At 39.4% G+C, this 20,615-nt stretch overlaps 4 protein-coding genes across 4 annotated transcripts; 3 read left to right on the top strand and 1 right to left on the bottom strand.

Annotated features, from left to right (window-relative positions):
- PGRI_032730 (CRAL-TRIO domain-containing protein) lies at positions 1 to 1,653 on the top strand (the record flags this gene model as incomplete). The annotated part of the gene is made up of 4 exons (XM_040790986.1): positions 1 to 759; positions 816 to 857; positions 934 to 1,033; positions 1,115 to 1,653. The coding sequence occupies 4 exons, from the start codon at positions 1 to 3 to the stop codon at positions 1,651 to 1,653; spliced, it is 1,440 nt and encodes a 479-aa protein (XP_040647939.1).
- A 959-nt stretch (positions 1,654 to 2,612) lies between these two features.
- Positions 2,613 to 4,655, top strand: PGRI_032740 (fungal specific transcription factor domain-containing protein; the record flags this gene model as incomplete). Its single annotated transcript, XM_040790987.1, has 5 exons — positions 2,613 to 2,644; positions 2,695 to 3,374; positions 3,425 to 3,842; positions 3,897 to 4,185; positions 4,251 to 4,655. The coding sequence occupies 5 exons, from the start codon at positions 2,613 to 2,615 to the stop codon at positions 4,653 to 4,655; spliced, it is 1,824 nt and encodes a 607-aa protein (XP_040647940.1).
- Positions 4,656 to 6,226: 1,571 nt separating this feature from the next.
- PGRI_032750 (uncharacterized protein) lies at positions 6,227 to 7,177 on the bottom strand (the record flags this gene model as incomplete). The annotated part of the gene is made up of 3 exons (XM_040790988.1): positions 6,227 to 6,687; positions 6,864 to 7,085; positions 7,144 to 7,177. The coding sequence occupies 3 exons, from the start codon at positions 7,175 to 7,177 to the stop codon at positions 6,227 to 6,229; spliced, it is 717 nt and encodes a 238-aa protein (XP_040647941.1).
- A 2,425-nt stretch (positions 7,178 to 9,602) lies between these two features.
- Positions 9,603 to 11,132, top strand: PGRI_032760 (Major facilitator superfamily domain, general substrate transporter; the record flags this gene model as incomplete). Its single annotated transcript, XM_040790989.1, has 3 exons — positions 9,603 to 9,664; positions 9,725 to 10,140; positions 10,570 to 11,132. 3 exons carry the CDS (start codon positions 9,603 to 9,605, stop codon positions 11,130 to 11,132), a joined length of 1,041 nt encoding a protein of 346 aa, XP_040647942.1.
- Positions 11,133 to 20,615: the final 9,483 nt, after the last annotated feature.

A 20,615-nucleotide genomic window follows, 5' to 3' on the forward strand; every position in this document is an offset into this window, starting at 1 on the left:
ATGGCTTCTAACAGCCCCAAATCCGGCTTCTTGGGCAACATAACCAAGGATGAGAAGGCCAAATTACAAAGACTTTGGTCCGTTCTACTCAAGGCAGGCGAAACATCCTTAAGCAATGATCCTGCCAATGGCTGCGCCCAGCATTTTCATTTACCTCAACCCCAAAGGCAGTTGTCGCTTCTTGGCCGCACACAGAGCAACGTCTCCGAAAAGGCTATCCCCACGCCAAACACCCCATATTACCAAAGTATTATGAAAGATCTCGAAGAAATGGGGGCTGGAGTAACTGAATCCAACGCAATCAAGAAAGCCCTCTCCGAGATCACACCTACTGAGCTTCGTACGGGAGTACTTAACACTCTCAAACACGAGCACCCGGATGCTGTGCTTCTGCGATTTCTCCGTGCTCGCAAATGGGATGTCTCAAAGTCGTTTGCAATGATGATGGGAGCAGTTGTGTGGCGAGTGAAGGAGATGCAAGTAGATGAAGATGTGATGGCAAAGGGAGAACTTCATGCCCTTAAGCAAACCGAAAACCAATCCAGCACAAGTGAACAGAAAGCCGGAAACGACTTTTTGTCTCAAATGCGAATAGGAAAGAGTTACGTGCATGGCGTTGATAGAGTTGGTCGCCCAATCGTGGTGGTGAGAGTCCGCCTACACAAGCCTGGGGCCCAGAGTGAAGAATCTTTGGAGCGATATATTGTGCATGTAATCGAATCAGTACGACTCACATTAGCTCATCCAGTCGAGACTGCAGTAAGTGGTTTGTTCAAGCGCGGCAAGGTAAAACGGTGTCGCTGACTCCAGGCTAGGCTGTTCTATTTGATATGACAGGATTTGGACTCTCTAATATGGTATGTCACAGTGTTTATCCACTGAGTATCACTCTCGTCCTTAGCACGTCTAACCCTTTTTTTTTCAATTGGATAGGAATATCCACCTGTGAAATTCATTCTCAGGTGTTTCGAGGCCAACTATCCTGAATGTTTGGGAATTATGCTTATCCATAATGCCCCGTGGGCCTTTTCCGGTAAGTTACTCATTTTCGTGGTCAAATATCTCTGTCCTATCGCTTCCCTTTCTTTTTGGACTCACTGTTGGAATTTTGTAGGGATTTGGCGGCTCATTCGCGGATGGATGGATCCTGAAATTGCTGCGAAGGTCGAGTTTACAAATAGTGTCGCCGATCTCGAGAAGTTCATCCCCCGGGAGCACATCGTGGAAGAGATGGGCGGGGATGAGAAGTGGTCATATCAATATGTTGAGCCCAGTTCTTCTGAGAACTCAAAGATGGATGATACTACGACACGGGACGCGCTGAAAGGCGAGCGGCAAGCTATTGGTGAAGAGTTCCTGGCTGCTACGTCTAGGTGGATCAGTGCGGCGAAATCAAAGGACACGACGAAACTGCAATCAATCGAAAGAGAAAGAGCGTATCTAGCCGAGCGACTGCGCGTTAACTACTGGAAACTGGATCCCTATATTCGGGCTCGCCTTCTCTTAGACCGCACGAAGGTTATTCAGGGTGGTGGCAAGGTTGAATTCTATCCCAGGGAGGTTCCTGTGGAGAGTGACATTGAAATTAACAAGGCGTTGGACGTGGAACATTTAGAGCGGATTGACAATACCGCACTATCCACGCTTTCGTAGATATGGATGAATTCTAGGTGTTATGCGTTTACTATTTAAATACTCAAATGGCTCTAAAGTGATTATCAGCTCAGCAGCCTGTCCCCAAAGCCTCATGACTGGGATTTAGACCAGCTAGCCCTCAAAGACACAGTAGAGGCAATCCAATTTATTTACTGCCTCTTGGCTCTTCTTCTATGCAGCACGGGAACGCGCATCTTCGTCTTCGCTAAGGAGCTAAAAGAATACCCCAATGGCTACGCAGGCAGTATAACACAATGAAGGTTGAATCAATACCCGCTAACGCTCTCCTTTTTGGCAACTTGCAAGCCCCCGCTCCTATGATCGGAGGTGAGACCGACAAAAGATTAGTCGGCATTGGTCTTATCGTCATTGTATCCGGATATACCATCAGGCGAGCCCCATTAGTCTCATGGTGCTTTTTCAGGCTTGAATTCGCATACGGTATGTGATTATCTTCTCCATAGTCCACCATTTTGCAGCGCCCAGGATGCAGTGGCCGCATAAGCCGAACATGTTGAATGAGCTTACCATCGCGGCGGGCCTTACCAACGGTATAAGCAGAGGCTCCCTCTTCCTTGCGGTTGTCGATGTCGTGACGGGAGTACCGCACAAATCCATGAGCTACCACCCTACATAGTCTATAGTGTACTGTACATCTTTACGGAGTACTCCGACGGATCTCGGGACTGGGGAACCTTTAGTCATCCAACTCCGAGTTCCGAGGACCGAGCCCCGACAACGACCTACATAGGTGGGTTGCCTTTTGACCGCTATCCACCCTCTCATACTGGGTATTCATGAAATGGCAACTCCCCGCCGTAATGGTCAATTAGCATCCTGTGAGCCATGCCGTACCTCAAAGTTGCGATGCGATCATTTAAGTCCCATTTGTGGACGTTGTGAGCGCCGCGGTCTTCATTGTACGTATCACCCGGCACCATTGACACAGCCCTTCGATGCAATACGGCCCAACAAAAAACGCCGCGTGGTTTGCCAATCAGAGCCTCCCAGTAGCATCGGTCCACTGCAGAATGAAAGCGATATCTGGACGCGGAAAAAAGCATCAGTCTCGGCTCCAGGATTCCTGGGGCAAACCAGTTACTCCGATGCGTTTACAGATACGAAAAGTGAACTCCTTGTTGGCTCCCCATCCCTCACAGGTCATGATAGCTTTCCCATTGACCAAAAGCGGATCAACCTCGGTGCTCGGGTCTTAGGGCTTCTAGAGGACCTCCCATTTTATAGAGATGTGGTCACCGCTCGATTCAAGATATGGAAGGGATGGAGCCTTGGCTGGCCAATTACGAATATGATTTTTACTATCGTGGAAAAGATGTGGAACTCCCTAGAAACTGAGGGTATGGACACAAACCAACGCGCCTTGTTCCTGTCTAAGAGACTCTTTGAAACGCATAGCCGGGCACTTGAGGTGTACCCTTCAATGACATGGGAGGACTTCCAGTCCGCTGCTGCCGGAAGATGGGAGGTGATTGGGATGCTGCTTACTCTAACAGGTCTAGCTACGGACTGGGTCCCTCACGGCGACCCCATCTTCATGCGTCAGAATACGATGGATCCGAAGAGTCTAGCTATAACTGCTACTGCTGTAGGAGACATATGTCTTCAATTCTGCGATAGCACGGGAATTGTGAACGATATTGTTGGCTGGCTGCTGTTACATCAAGTGACACTTTTGGCAATAGTCTATGGTGAAAGTGGTCTGTTGTCCCGTTCTTTGCCTGCTATCGTTGTCTAACGGAGTTCTTAGACTTTAGACCATGGAGGAAGTTAGGAGATTTATCGACGACAGTATTTGCACTCGGGCTTCATCAGGATTCTAGCACAAATGCTCCATTCTTTCTTTCTGAGATGCGAAAAAGAACCATGGTCGCGGCCTATTCAACAGACAAAGTGCTTGCCACTTTCTTGGGTCGCCCGCCACTTATCAGCTGGCGGTACTGTGATATTCAAATGCCACTTGACTTGAGCGTTGAGGAAATTTTCGCCGACTCAGTTGTTCGGGATGCGGCAATCGCTCGATTGGATGAGAAGAGCGGATGGAATCTGGAATCAAGCTTGATGAAGGGCACGTGGCCACGGATTGCCTTGATCACTAGCGTCCTCCGTGAGAAGGTCTTGGAACTTTCACTAAGTTGCCAACTCGAGAATCTCAGTCAAAGGGTCGAGTACGCTGACAGTTCAATTTCCTGCCAGATCTAGGTCATGACTGACGTTCCCAGGGAGCTTTCACGCGAATCGCGGCAGTTACGACAAGGACTGCCAGAATTCCTCCATTGGAAACCTCATATTGACGGGGTGGTTCTTTCCAGGGTAGAATATGATCTCCTTTTCGAAATTCATATAGAATTTCTGCATAACGATTTCCTGCTCTACAGGACCCTCGGTAAACGCACCCAGACCCAGCCCGAGGCAATTATTAGTATCGCTCGGGAGATACTCAAAGCATTGGTCACTATGATTTCCGAGAAGACTCGCAATAGACAACCTATCAAAGATATTGGGTTGAACGTAAGTTGAGCATATTTGTCTTTGTGATAGAAGGCTGCAACGCTGAAATATTAAACACATAATAGGTGTGCTTACCAGGACTCCCTTCCGCCGGTGTGCTCTGTGCAGAATTACTGCGTAGATCCCGGTCGACAGTGACAAGCCGTTTTCTGGGGTTTCCTCGCTCAGAGATTATTCAAAATTTGACCCTTTTTGCAGCATATCTGGACACTATCATTAACCCCCATGATGGTAACTACCGTGTCGCACAGCAGGGTCAGAAGGCAATTCGCCATGTCTTGGATCAAGTCCTATCCGTCGAAGTGGTATCCTCTGTGATAGAAGATACTGGAACGAGTGATAAAGCGATTGATGATGCCACCTTGCTTGACGGTGTGAATTTCGATGATCATGACTTATTTCTTGGTTGGCTTGATGGCAACATGCAACACATGTCCGACTCTTGGCTAGGATGGGTTAATTTTACCTGAATATGTGAAACCTGTGGAATCCGGTATAAATACTAGTGATGTTAAATGCCTGGGCATTTCAATAATAGAAGTTTAGGGGTACATATGCACCTAATGTAACTGTACTGATTATGCGCGTCCGTCTCCGTACTCCGTACATTCCGAGATAAACTGCTGGCCAACCGGAACCAGGTCCGGTCGTCACCTTCTCCCGACCTCGGGAGGTCGGGACAGCATCTTAGGTAAGCATGGATGGCCGTCCACCCACTGGTCCACCCGTGGACCCATCCATATTTTTTTTAGGGGGGGGGGGCTGGGGCTGTTGAGTTAAGCTAACGTACCGCCCCCTCTCTTTCCAAGACCTTGTAATGCAGACTTCATCCCCTTTTCCCTACTGTTGGACAGGAATATATTTAGAGCGTAAGAAGTGAGGCCTAATACTAACTATTTTTAGAGACGTTATTAAATAAAGAGACAAATTTTGTGACTTATAATAGGTATATTCAAGTAACCAAGCAGCTGGCCTTATATTATTTGACTTTTCAATGCACCTACCTAATAAGGAGAAGAAAGTCACATATGAAGCCCATCTTGCCCATTCTGCTGTCATATCCTTTCCCGGTAAAGTTGTGAATTAGTCAGCCACGACTCTCGCCTAGGTAGGTTCTGCAGCCATAAATAAGTTCACCAACTCACCAACTCACGCACATCCTCAGGCATAATCATGCCGATCACAAGAAGTCAGACCAAGCCGTCCGACAACAACCAAATACCAGATATCGTCCGGACTCGCAGCCAGGAAGTTCCTGGTCCCATAATTGAATGGCTGGACTTGGACTTTTCTGAGACGTTACCTGTTAAGCAAACGAACTAGAGAAATTCTCTGAATGAGATTCAAGGATTTGAGGGATGTCGCCACATCACTTTCGCATGCCCTGTCGAACTGCCCCGCAGGCTATGGATTATCATTCGTAAGGTCTCGAATGACGATAAACAGAAGAGAGGCTGACAAATGCATACACAAGAGTGGTTGTCAGAAACACACCGAAATAACTTCCACGAAACAGGCACAATTGCTGGCAACGCCAAAAGGACTCTTTCCCAATGCAGCGATGATGTCTATTCCATTTATCGGGTTGACTACTGTATTGGAAAGATGATACATGCGGGCTTCCCCATGTATCCTGATCCAAGACAAATCCACGAAGTCTGGATGGTTTACTTTCCTATCTACACACTGGACTCTGAAAAGAAGCGAGACCGCCAGTTACCTATCCTGTTGAATTTCTATGAGAGAGATGAGGAGCCTTCTAATCCGATGTCGGGGATTCTCAGTCACAACATCGCCTGGCTATCGGGGGAGATGAATTATCAAAGGGTGCAATGTCAACGCCTCGCATGGTTTATGGAGTGGAGATCTAAGGAGGCGGAAGAGCTCTACAAGACGACCGTACGATGGGTGCGTGAGGATAAAGGCAAATCCTGCAAGCCACAACTGACACTAAATATGTTCATTGATGACTTGAAGAGCCTTGGAATGGTCGGGTATGAGACGTGGCACGCTCACTTTGAGGATATCCGTGACGTTCACTTTACTTAAAGGTAACAATCCCATCGGTTCCTCCCTTGTAGTGACTTAAAGTCTCGATGATCCTATAGCAAAGGCCATCATCCCGAGTCAAGTCACAGGGAAGGAAAGTGCCACGCAGATCTGCATGCTTCGGATCCGCCAGCCAGCACCCTGGGGCATCCAGAACCACCAAATTGATATCGAGGGCTTTTGCAACTGAATAGTGATTTCGTCCTGTACCCCCGTATGTCGGATACCACCAATAATTCCCCACAAATACCAATGTCTGTCTTGGTTGTCGCTTTTCCAACACCCAGGGGAACGATAGTCGATTCCGCACCTCCTTCTCGAAAGCATCTAGATCTGCAGCGACATCATTTATCGACTCGTGAACATCGATGATGATGCCTCCTGCTGCAATAGCGAAGACGTTTGGGAGGCGGGAGAAGTCGGTTTCCATTACCGCCTTCCCGAGAACCACTGCTGGGGAGCCGCGAAAGAACTCACTTTGATGAGGTTTGAAGAGCCAGAAATGCGCAAAGGAACGATATCAGATCGCACGATATAGCCTCGGCGGCGAGGTATAATCAGTTTTGCGGCTCTACATCTGCCGAGTGGGGCCGAAGTCGCTGATGATAACAATGCATGTATGAACCCACTTCCAGTATCATCGAGGCCTAGAGATTGGACGGAAAGACCAGCTGTTGCATTGTGCTGTTCATAAGACGCCCCGTGCTCAAAAGGTGGTGTTGTGCTAGGCAGGTGTCGGTCGGTAGTCCCTGGCGTCAACTTCTGGATGGTGATATCCACGGATTGCCACAACGGGTAGTGATGGTTCACTAGAGACGTATGGCTGATAAACCAGCGACACTCAAACGTGTCTGCAGATATTTAGCATGTTACCACAGATATGATATTTACTAGTAGTTGTTTCCATACAGTGACCAAGTCGTAAGACCAATCTTGGGTGCATTGGGCCGTGTCGCCTTAGGCTTAATGTTTAGTCGATTGAAATATTATTGCTCAATTTGAGACAGTCAGGTAACCCTGGTTGTTGTCGTGAGACTAGAGACTAGATTCTACTAATATCGCGACTTTACGGCATTTTTTTTGCCTCTAGGAATATCTCATAGTGGATACGCTTATGAGAAAGGAATAGTAAGCTGAGATGGGACTCTACTCAGCAGCAATACAGTAAACTTGTACAGGGGTACAGACACGTCTTATAGCACCCGTGGGCGCTACCTAGGTAGCCATACCGCAGTAATAATCTCGCTCACACATACATACTCCGTACAATACAGTAACATTACTACACTCTATTGATATCCATGGGTGCGGACCGTACATCCAGGGATTGGGTATTTGGGGCTCCCGGGGTCTCTTTGTCGTAGTAAAACAGTTCTTTAGCGTAATATGTCTGTTGATCTGGATACTATGAATTTTTCCACTGACGCTGACCGACGCTTACCGACGGTCTCCTTCGACCGTATAGAGACGTTGCAACATACAAGTCATATTTCATTAAACATACAAGTCATATTTCATTAGTATTTGCACCCCAGTACTTGGAAGGCCCAACACGCACTTGCTTTCTGTCGGTAGGACTTTACATTCAAAGCTCCTCAGGCTACTCGGGTGGAGTGTACGAAGTACACTACTAGGACTAGGTAGACGGTATAAACAGAAAGGTCGAGAGTAGAAGTACATACATCTCTTGAAATGTAAATACTAATAAAATGCCACTGTATGTACGATCCAAGAAAGATATTGAGTCGTATATCTGTATAATACTGTGAGTAGGCAGATGAGGTCTTTCCAAGGTGTGATTCGGTAAGAACTGGTCTGACTGGCTCAGGAGCCCCTTGCGCAGGTACTATCTCTAAATTTAAAAAAAGGAAATATCGATATAACGTAATTTGGGGGAAAAGTGAGACCTTCCAACCTTGGAAGATTCTACTGATATCACGTCAGGTGACTAGGCGATCACATCATCGAACAAGGGTCCCAAGGCTTCAATACGAGTATGTATATATCATTCAATATGGTATCGCCATAGTAAAAAAACACAGCCCCCAGATAACTCCAGCCACAGAGTACTTCCATGATTTGATAAAAATCGCCCCCGGGGGGTTGCAAACTATACAAAAACCCACCTTTCGTCATATTTTATTAGTATACTTACTATAAGTTGTAGAAATCCTATAGTATCTGTTTTATTTTCAATAGGTTTGTTTGTTAATATTGCAGGTTTATTAATTTTAGTTGGATATAATTTTATAGGATTATGTAGACTTCCGCAAAGTCCAACCCGCAGTGGGCTGTGGGCCTAAACTTCAAAGCCCATCGATATCTAATAAATTGGGCTCTGTAATCGCTTTATTACAACATTTCTACTAATTATATAAAGTTTAAATCTAGAGTATCAAATTATAGTAGCCATATTAGTATATATCTCTATTTTAAATAAGATCCGATAAGTAGAAGACGAGATATCGTAAAAAGTATTGATATTGATGTTTTGAGATCTCATATATATCTTAGACTAAGATGGGAGTACTACGACTTTCTAGTGAACCTCTGTAGTTTTTAAACTTTCTTCAAAAACGCGTTTTTTCGCGTTTTTTTTAAACGTGATGTTAAGAACTAACTAATTATAAGCTCTAAATCATTTAAATAAATAGAATATTACCCCAGGGACAAGGCCTAGAAACAGGGGTAAAACGAAGCGTAATTTAAAAAATAGAAAAAGGAGGTTCAACTTTACTTGCACCTAAATTCTAGGCATGTTTGTACTGTTTGGGGCCCATTGGGCCCCCACTAAAGCCCAATGGGCTTCTACCCTAGGCCCCACCGGTTGGCCTAAGGACCGGGCCTAAAACCCAGCCCATTTGCGGGCTAGTAAATTAGCCCTATATAAATCAGGTGATCTAATGGAGGCATGGGGGATCGGATGAATAAATATGGGACCGGTCATAGCGCAAATCATGGAAGTACTCTGTGGCTGGAGTTATTTGGGGGCTGTGTTTTTTTTACTATGGCGATACCATATTACATAAATGATACCCGTATTAAATTGGGCGTCAAGGTGTACTCTTCCTAATTGGGTTAGGCGACTGTGACATGAGGGATTTGACTGTGACAATAGGCTCCTGGGTTGGTTTGTGCACTCTTGTTTTCTCACGATGTGAAATGACAGCGCAAACGATGACGAGCGTCCCGGGCGATGACATCCAACTCTGTTGCCTCGATAGTGTGGCGGTAGGGAACAACAAAGCGAATGATGGCATCAAGGCGGGGGAAGGCCATGATACCAGGAATTCTGAAACTCACTCAGTTAGGGGAACTAAGAAAAAGAATATCCCACTGGCTTGAAGTTCTGGCTCATCATCCTCACTATGACGGCCTTGCTTATCCTTGGTGGACTTGACACTAATATCGTTGCTACCGCTGTGCCCAGGTACGAGGTTAAAATAAAGACGTGCAATGTTCTATAAGCTGACCACTTTTTGGCTTCTAGTATTACCGATGACTTCCACACTGTGGCTGATGTTGGCTGGTACTCGTCGGGATTTCGACTCTGTACCTGCGCCTTTCAATTCATGTTTGGCAAGATGTATAAGCTCTTCTCCGTCAAGCGCGTGTTTATGCTCGCCAATGCTATATTCTTGGTGGGATCTGTGCTCTGTTCCACAGCTACAACATCCGCTATGTTTGTCGCTGGGAGGGCTGTGACCGGAGTGGGCTTTGCAGGTATCCTCGGCGGGTTATATACCATTCTTACGTATATCCTGCCACTTCGACGACGACCTCTCTTCTGCGGAGTTCTAGGTGGCGTCGAAAGCTTAGCTATTATTGCTGCTCCTATTGTTGGTGGAGCCCTAACTCAATCACTTGGTTGGCGGTGGTGTTTCTGGATCAACCTACCTATCGGAGGTATTTCGCTTCTAATGACCTTTTTTCTATTTTCGGATCTAAGTCCTGGCGACACAAGTATTGGGTTTGGAGAGAAAATAGCCAGGCTCGATTTACTGAGTAACCTACTCTTTATTCCAGCGCTGACCAGTCTTTTTATCGCGTTTTCTTGGGCCGGTACCAAGTATCCTTGGGATAACGGCAAAGTTATTGGTCCTCTCGTTACATTTGCAGTTCTCACAGCCGCCTTCTGATACAATCAACATCGACTAGGTTATGCTGCTGCTTTACCACCGCGTATCTTGAAGAACCGCAGCGTTATTGCCGGCGCAATTTTCGGCCTCTGCACTAATAGCGCTATCAATGTGCTCGAGTAGTACTTGCCTACCTACTATCAGATTGTACGAGGGTATTCTCCTAGCGAAAGCGGCTATGTGATGATCCCTATAGTTGTCGGTGCTACTATCGGAATGTTACTTTGCGGATCGGGAACTAGTACAATCGGCTACTATACGCCATTCATGCTCTTCTCCTCGGTGGCGATGCCGATTTTCGCGGGATTGATTACAACTTTCGGAGTCAAAACTAGTTTCGCTCAGCTTATCATGTACTCCGGGGTATCCGGCTTTGCGAGTGGAGTAGCTTTCAACACACCAATCACTGCTGTACAGACTGTGCTACCTGTCGAAGACGCCTCACTTGGACTATCTATCGTGCTTTTCGCACAGAACTTTGGTCCTGCCGTGTTTATTGCTATTGCTCAGGTCATTTTCATGAATCAACTCGCGACTAATCTAGTCCGCGTAGTCCCAAACATTGAACCTTCAACAATCCAAGACAACGGGTTGACGGATATCATAAAACAGGCCCCAGCACATAGATCCATGGAAGTTCTTGAGGATATTGGTAAAAGCCTGAGTGAGACGTGGTATTTGGCTGTTGGGTTGACATGTGCGACGTTGATTGGAAGTTTACTCATGGAATGGCGATCTGTCAAGAAGAAGGGTGCTTGATCTTCGATCAATGCTAGGCTATGTTGTGATCACCTGATGTGACCCTGTTTGTCATGGCTGCTAGCAGATAGCTTCTCTTCCTCTCTCTCCTTCTTTTCCCCGGATCAATCAATCATCTTGATCTCTTCTCCATTAGGCTATGAATGCTAATGATCTCTGCATGATCTACACGAAAAGGCAAGTTGGTTGGACCTCATATTGTAGGTATAGGTTATATAGACCTAGCTGTGGCTTAACCTGATTTTTACCTGGTGGGAGCATCATACCCATAAGAGTGAGGCCCTATTTGGCAGGACTGCTCCATCCATATACCTTGACAGAGTTGATCAACCAATACGCATCCGAAAAAGCCGATGGGTTCTGGGCCACAAATTCCTTACAGGTAGCAGCCTTCGCACTGCACTCGGGAGTTGATGCCCACACGCTTGCACTAGTGCTTGTTAGTACAACCCTTATCACACCAATGGATTTCGTATCTTATGCCCAGCCACACAGATTTGTGTTGAATATAATGTCGTTACTTTTGAAGTGAGCCAAAGTCGCAGCCCGAGGCCAGGAACCGGGTCAACGGCGTGCCCAAATGGTTGGTTCTGGAGCCCCAGGTGTGATGTCCGCCGGGATACTGTTACGGGGGAATAGCCAAACCGAAATTGCGCTCGTTCTCCATTGCATTGTGTACACACCTCCATCAATCGCGTTGAAGCCGTCCCCGTAGGCATGGGTATTTGTCGACGTCTGGGAACAACCGCCAGAGGAGGTACTGCTGTCACAATTGGGATTGACAAGGACTGAGCCAGCTGCAGAGCCTGTATTTGTGACTACGCAGTCCTTCCCAGAATGCAGGGTGATGATGGGAGTTTTCTGCATATTGACGCCTTCGATAATATCGATCTCGCCGCTGTTGGGCCAGTCTGGGTCACTGGTTCAGTAGGCCGGCCAGACGCCACAGGCATTACCCGGCATGTGGGCTATATCAGCAAAGATCTCAGCAACTACGCTCTTTCAAATCTAGCCAATCTACTAGTTAAAAACCGGTGTATATGGTACCCTCTATAGAATGATATTTACTATTTTTATATTTTTTATTTCTGCCCCCTTTTATTTATTCTGAATTGACATGTGAAATCTGTTTATTTTTGTCTATTTTATTAAATTTATGGTGGGATGTTGAAGTTTTCGAACTGCATTAGATGGTTTGGTCCGAAATTCCTAATTAGGTTAGCGTTTGGTCCGAAATTCCCAATACGGAATAGACTGAAAATAATAACTGCATTTTCGACCAAGCTCTTCTTGTGTATTTTCGACTAAGCTCTTCTCCTATATTTCTAACTAAACTATACTTCTACCTTTTTAACAATATTAACCTCTTATCTTAATTAATAATATATCCTTCTGATAATTAAAATAGATAACCTAGCTATAATTTTATACTTTATTTATAGATTTAAGGTCGAAATATAGTAGTTTCCTATTATAATCCTAGAAGTCTTTCTATAATATAATCTATACTAATAGCGCCTACGTAGACCCGTACGGACCTAAGTAGGTCTGTACTTGTATATATAGGGCACTTTAGCCCCTGTAATGTATAGTATTTAGCTATTAGCATACCTAGTCTATATAAACTATGCGATTATTCTCTAAATCATATCTAATAGTATATTAGTATAGGCTATCTTCTATAATTAGCCTAGGGAGGCACGAGAATAGTGTTATAAAAGACCCGAAAAGGGATAATAGTAATATAAAAACCCTCTTATCCTATCCTAACCTCGATCTAGCGGACTTAAATTACTATAAATAGATTAGAAGTCTATAATATAGTAACTGTCTTTCTCTATTTATACCTAGGAAGAGGGGGTATACTAAAAATCCTAAGAAACTAGCCCTTTAGAATCTAACTTCTATTTTATAGATACTAGGGAAGAAATAGAAGAAAAAAGGAGTTAATAAGCACTTCTAATAAGATATAGGAAAAGGAAAAGGCTTTAAATACGAGGAAAAAGAAACGAAAATCTTTTAAAAAGTAGGGTAAATTAATCTATATAGATTAGATTTAACCTATCTTATACTAATATTAAGTAAGATATAGCTAGATCCGTATCTAAGCGCTATTATAAAAATAGCCTCCTAAACTAATAAGAGGAATATAGTTAATAGAACCTAATTATATCCTCTTAGATAAAGAATACCTTAAAAGAATATCTAAATAACTATAGTAAGCTGTTACGCACTGCTAACTGGTCACAGTTAGGTTAGATGGGTTCCGGGTATACTTGCCTTAATACTCCTCGTGTATCCAACGTCAACGGTCTGTCGCAACTGAGCTATTGCCTGCAAGGCCTTACTGTAGCCTAAGTCCTGTTGAGAGATCGAGGAACGATACTAGTGAGAGCGCTGAGTAGATCTATACCGGGGTATTGGTCTGCTCGTGAGTGTTGTTAAGTTATAATTAAGTAAAGAGTCACAGTAGTCCAAAAGGTAAATATAAGTAATAATGTATGATTAAAGACGAAGAACTGAACTAAGTATATAAATAAGTATCCTTATATATCCTTCGATTCCTACTCCTAGCGTGACTCCCTAAAGTCACCGCTGGAGTCGCTATATACTCCTACGTATACTTCTCTAAGTCGACGCGGGAGTCACGGTCACGTATCCCTAGTTCTATATATAGCGATTCCTAGTATAGGTAATATCTAATACCCTAAAGTATATACGTACCGGAAACCTCCTAGTAGGGAGTCTAATTAGGCTTAGTTATACTTTTACTTACTAAGTATAAATAGGTTTTCTCTTTCCTAAATACCTAGGGATACTAGAGTATTAGATACTATACGTAATCTGCTAACAGATAGATTAGTTAGCTCTTAGTAGCCTATCTATATACCTAGTAGGGTACTATCGATTAGTAACGGGTAGTTCTGTAATATTATCTCCCCCTCCCCTAGGGTTTTGTCCTTAAAGCCCTTTAAAGCTATCGACTACCCCTTAAGTAAGTAATATTAGTTATTTTTCTTTTTCCCTTTTTTCTTATTCTCTAGTTATATACCCTTTATACTATACTAGTTAATAACGCGACTCGTAAATAAAATAGACTTACTTAATATCGATTAATTCTAACAAACGGTTTAGTTACTAAATACCCTTATAAATATTACTTTTTCTATAGTATTTCCTATATAGCGGATCCTAAGTACCGTAACTATACTAAATATACTTACCGGGGTCGAAAATATACTAAAAGGTTCTATAGCGAAACTAAGTAGTAAAAGGTATTATATAAGTAGCAGAAAATTAATAAAGAGCTTACCTAGGCTAAAAGGCAGTAAATAGATATAATAATAAAAATAATACATTTACGTAAATAGTACTAATTCTTACGTTCCTAGAATAATCGGATATTAGATTACGATTCTGTACTAATAAAGTAGTTAGATACTAAAGATCCTCTTAGTACTAAGGACCTCGCTAAGCTAGATTATCTTACCGATAAGTATAATACTTAGATTCTTACCGCTATATTAGAGAATCCTACTCTAACCTAGATATTTAGTCCCCTATCCCCTTCTATCTTAGAAGGGATAGATTTATCTTTCCTAGTTAGTAATTCTTCTAGTAGTACTATTAAACTAGCTAGGGGTAGCCCTTTAGGTTCTTAATAAGTTCCTATATATCTTTAGAGGTATTATACCCCTTCTATCTTACTAAGTAGTAAGGCTTTCTACTTATTCGTTTTATTTCTAGGATTTCTTTGACCTTATATTCGTTTTTAGTTTTTTCTTCGATTTCTATATTTATTATAAGTTTAGTATTATTTAGTATAGGTTCGAGTAATAAGATATAGAATACTAGATAGAGTTTTTATATACTTTCTAGTAGCTTTAAGTAATAATTAACTAATCTTAATTTTTCTTTAATCTTAAATAGTCCTAACTATAGGTAGTCTAATTTATTACTAGGTCGCTTAGTTTTAATATTATAGTATAAAAGATAAACCTTCTCTCCCTTTTTTAGGTTAGGTCCCTTTTCGTATTTTTAGTTATAATACTTCTTTATTCGTAGACTAATAAAGTCGATATCTTTAGATAGTTACAGATATAACTATTTTAGCCCGTTAGCCTTTAGTCTTACTAATTCTACTATAGCTGCTTTACTAATTAGTTATCTATAAACCATAGGATTATATCTATAATTAGTAAAGAATAGTAATTCTTAGGTTATAGAGTAAATAGTATTATTATACACTAGTTATACTATTAGTAGTAGTCCTACCTAGTTGTCTTACTAGTAGTTTACGTAGTATTATAGGTACTACTTTAAGGTCTAGTTTACTCTTTTAGTTTAACTATTAGTTTATAGGTAGTATACTATAGAGAGTCTAAGCTTAATATCTATTTAATCTATAAAAGATTACTATATATTTAATATAAATAACTTATCTCTATCTAATATAATCTTAGCTAGTAGTCCGTAGTTTACAACTATATATTATAGGACTATATTCGCTATTTAATTTATATTAATAGTTTCTATAGTTAGAATTATATAGGCATACTTAGTAAGCCTATCGACTATAACTATAATTATATCGTATCCTTCTAAGACTAGTAGCTTTATAATAAAGTCTATAGTAATCTACTCCTATAGAGTGGTTAGTATCTTAGATAACTATAATTCTCCGTAGGGTACGTATTATATAGGCTTATTCCTCTAGTATATATCACAGCTTTAAATATAGAATCTAACCTTACGGTTTATATTTAAAAAATAATAATTTCGCGAAATATATTCTACTATCTTTTCTATTCCTATATATCTGTAGGTAAGGTTATTATAATATTTTTTAATCACTTCCTCCTAGAGTTTAATTAGGATATAGATTAATCTATATAGGTAGAATAAACCACTTTTATCTTTAATAAGCTTATCATTTTCTCTAAGGAGTTAATTAATTATATCTATTTCTAGTTCTTTCTTGATTTATTATAGTAGGTTACTATCTTCGACCTCTACTATTACAGCTAGTAATTATCTGTTATATAAGATAGTACTATCTGAGTTCTACTTTAATACTACAGGTTCTGCTACTTTAGTACCTAGCTTATAGTCTAGTTATCAGCTTAACGTATCTACTTAGCTATTTTCTATTCCTTTATAATATTCGATTCTAAAATCGTATTATATAAGGGTCTCTGCCTATTATACTTATCGTTATATAAGAACCTTTATAATAGTAAAAAAGGTAAGGTTCTTATAATCGGACTTAACTATTACTATATATTTTACTCCTTCTAAATATACTCTCTAGACTTAGAATACTAATACTATAGCTAATAGTTCCTTATTATATATATTATAGTTAAGTTCCGCGGGTATTATTTTCTTTAATTAGAATACAACTAGTTAGTACTTCCTATCTAGTCTTAATTATATTAGTCTAGCCCCTAAGGTATAGTCTAATATATCTATTTCTATAATAATTAGTTTATTATAGCTAAATATAGCTATAATTATTCCTTAGCTAAAGAGTTATTTAAATTACTAGAATAATCCTTCTACTACTTTATCCTATTCGAACTTTTAGTCTTTCTTAGTAAATTAATAAAGTCCTAACGCTACTCTAGCGTATCTATCGATAATTTTTTAGTAGTAGTTAATAAGACTAAGAAATTGCTATACTTCCTTAATAATCTTAGGTATTAGCTATTCTATAATACTCTTAACCTTATCTTCCTCTATCTTAAGTCCGTCTAGGCTAATATAATATCCTAAGAATAACGTTTCTTAGATATAGAATTTATATTTCTTAAGTTTAAGAGTAACCTTTACTTCTCTTAACTTCTATAGTACTAGTTTATTATATTTAATATAATCTTTAAAGATTACTAAGAATACCAAGATATTATCTAGGTATATAATAATAAAGATATTAAGATATTCCTCTAGCGCTTTAAAGATAAAGCGCTAGAATATAGCTAATATATTAGTAAAGCCGAAAGGTATAACCTTATATTTATAGTATCTAAACTTAGTTCTAAATACTATTTTCTATTCGTAGCCTAGCTTAATCCTAATATAGTAATATATATTAGTAATATTATATTTTAAGAAGTACTTTACCCCTCCGATCTAATCCTATATCTTATAGATTAAAAGTAATAGGTATTAATCCTTAATAGTAATCGAATTTAGATATTAATAGTCTATATAGAGTTAAAGGCTCCTATCTTTCTTTAGTATAAAGATAATTAAGTATCTAGCTAATAACTTCGAGGCTTAGATATAACCTTTCTATAGGTTTTTATTAATATATTCCTTAAGTATTTAGGATTCTTTCTATAATAATTAATAAATAAGTTTAAAAGTAGGTTTAGTACCCTCTATTATATTAATTTTGTGGTCGAAAGGCCTATATTTAGATAATACTCTATTAGTAGGTATTGTAAAAATATCTGTAAACTCCTAGTATTTATCTAGAATCTAAGGTTCGTTACTAGTTATATATAGCTTTTCGTTTTTAATAATTATATATTCTACTAGTTCTTAGTTAGATATACTAGGTAACTGTTCTATAGTATTTAGGGTAATACCTATAACTAATACCCTAGTCCTTTTTTTCTAAGACTATCTATTCTTACCCTATTAGCTAGACTTCTTCTGACGCGTCTTATAGTTATTATATTATTCTATATACTTATACCTATCGAAGGTAATCTATCCTAACTATTAATTAATACTTAGGTTATACTTCCTAAGCTATAGAACTCTTAAAACAATATTATATTCTTTTATTTCTAGAATATTAAACTTAATTAGTTCTAGGTATCTGTAGATAAATATTAGTAGTATAATAGTTTCCTTACTTATTCTATTAGAGAGGACTTCTCTATCGAGTCCTATAATAGGGATAATATACGATAATAGTTTAGTAAGGACTTATTAGGCTTCTTAGAACCTAGGGTTTATAAAATTATTTATTACTCTTAAGTTAATAAGAGTCTAAGCCTTTTTTATTAGTAGGATTATATATAGTTTAATATATATTCTTAGTAAAGTTACTACTAGCTATACTATTAGGCGACCTTAGTGGTTATATATCTATTAGCTATTATACTATACTCCTTAGTACTCTTAGTTCTATTATAGCTTCTTTATCTACCTTAGTAGCTAAGGTTCGATACTAAGATCTAACTTACCGGACCTGTAGGTAGTATATATTTTATTATAGTATATAACGCTAGCTATTCTACTATATCTTAAGTATCGTATATATCCTTTGTACATATAAGTAGAATCTTTATAAGGGTATCCTACTAGGTCGTCGCCTTCCTTAATTATATTAATAAGGTACTAGTCTAGTCTACTAGGCTATATCTTTCCTTTAAGATATCCTATAAGCTTATTATCAGCCTCTTTATTATTTTAATAGTTCTTAAGACTATCTAGTAGTATTTCTAGGGTTATTTAGTCGCTTTTTAGGAACGCGTTTATTATTCCTAGACTATTAGTAGTTCTAGGGGTCGTAACTAGCGTTCCTAGGAGACCTACTTCTTATTCCTAGGAGTTACTAGACTATTTTAAAGAGTAGTCTAGCTCCTAGGGGACGTACTAGGTCTATCCTTAGCTTTCTATAGTATCCTAGTCGATTCTTAGGTAATCGATATATAGCTTATCGGCTAACCCTTTAATATATAGGTTACCTGCTAATATCTCTTCTAGGCTTAGGTTACTCTATCTTACTAAAAGATCTTCTAAAGATTCTATCTTTAGGTAGTCCTATTCGGTTTCTTAGGTTATACGCAGTTCTTTATATATTACCTATATATATTACTGTTTCTTATATAGTTTCTTCTACTTACATTCTTTTGTATAGTATCCTAGTTTCCTATACGTAAAGTAGAGATTCTTCTATTAACGCTTATTTTACTTATCCTAAGTAGCGTTTAATTCTATTAGCTTTAGGCTATATAGATTAAGGTCTTAGGGCGCTCTATTATAGCGCCTATTACTAAAATAGTTAAATCTATAACTTTTACCCTTTTTCTATTAGTCTATTTCTTAATATTTATATCGTTGTTTGTTAATACAATTATCGATCTTAACTATAATTGCGATAAGTTAGTCTAAGGTTTTAGGCCTATTAATTCATACTAATTTATCCTTAATATCTAGTTTAAGTCCTACCTTAAAGTATAGGATATACACTTAGTTAAGTAGATCTAAATATAATATAATTTACTAGAATTCGGAGATATAGACTAACACGCTAGTTTATTATCTAACTTTCTATAGCTTATATTTAGTTATTTAAGTTATATTAATATCTCTGAAAGTTCGCTCGAGATATTAACAGAAGTTATTATAGTTATTAAAGATATCTATAGTAGTTGTAGACTAATCTCCTAATACCTTCTTATAATAATCTTAGATATATAGTTTAAGCTAGTTCTATACTTATCTATATAGGTAGGTTAATATAAAAATCACCCTACTAGCTTTAGATAGAAGCTTAGCTTTATTTATATTAAAGTATATATCTATCTAAGTAAGGAACCCTCGAAGCTTAGTTTAGTTTCCTTCGAAATACTTAGCCTTAGGTAACGCTAGCCCTTAGATAGCACTAGCTAGTGCTAAAGTAGTAACTTAAGTATATATCTGTGCTAGATAGTCCTTAACTTAGGTATTATACTTTTTTTACTCCTAAAGTTTACTTAATAAAGTCTTTACCTACTCTTTTAGTATTTTAATTCTATTATCCCTCTTAATATCGGAGTTAGGGTTATCGTCCTGGACTAGCTTAGTTAGGACTTTCTTTCTAAGTTAAGATATATCGGTAGTTATAACTCGAAACTTAATTTAAGATAGTCTTTAATATATTATATACTACTAACTAGTTATAGTTAGGTTAGATAGGTTCTAGGTATACTTACCTTAATACTTCTCGTATATCTAACGTTAACGGTCTGTTATAACTAAGCTATTACCTATAAGGCCTTACTATAGCCTAAGTCTTGTTAAAAGATCGAGGAACGATACTAGTAAGAGCGCTAAGTAGATCTATACTAGGGTATTAGTCTACTTGTGAGTATTATTAAGTTATAATTAAGTAAAGAGTCATAGTAGTCTAAAAGGTAAATATAAGTAACAATATATAATTAAAGACGAAGAACTAAACTAAGTATATAAATAAGTATCCTTATATATCCTTTGATTCCTACTCCTAGTGTGACTCTCTAGAGTCACTACTAGAGTCGCTGTATACTCCTACGTATACTTCTCTAAGTTAACGCGGGAGTCACAGTCACGTATCCCTAGTTCTGTGTATAGCGATTCCTAGTATAGGTAATATCTAATACCCTAAAGTACATACGTACTGGAAACCTCCTAGTAGGGAGTCTAATTAGGCTTGGTCATGCTTTTACTTACTAAGCGTGAATAGGTTTTCTCTTTCTTGAATACCTAGGGATACCAGAGTATTAG

The sequence above is a fragment of the Penicillium griseofulvum genome (assembly GCF_001561935.1).
Source record: "Penicillium griseofulvum strain PG3 chromosome Unknown contig_80, whole genome shotgun sequence".
NCBI lineage: Eukaryota > Fungi > Ascomycota > Eurotiomycetes > Eurotiales > Aspergillaceae > Penicillium > Penicillium griseofulvum.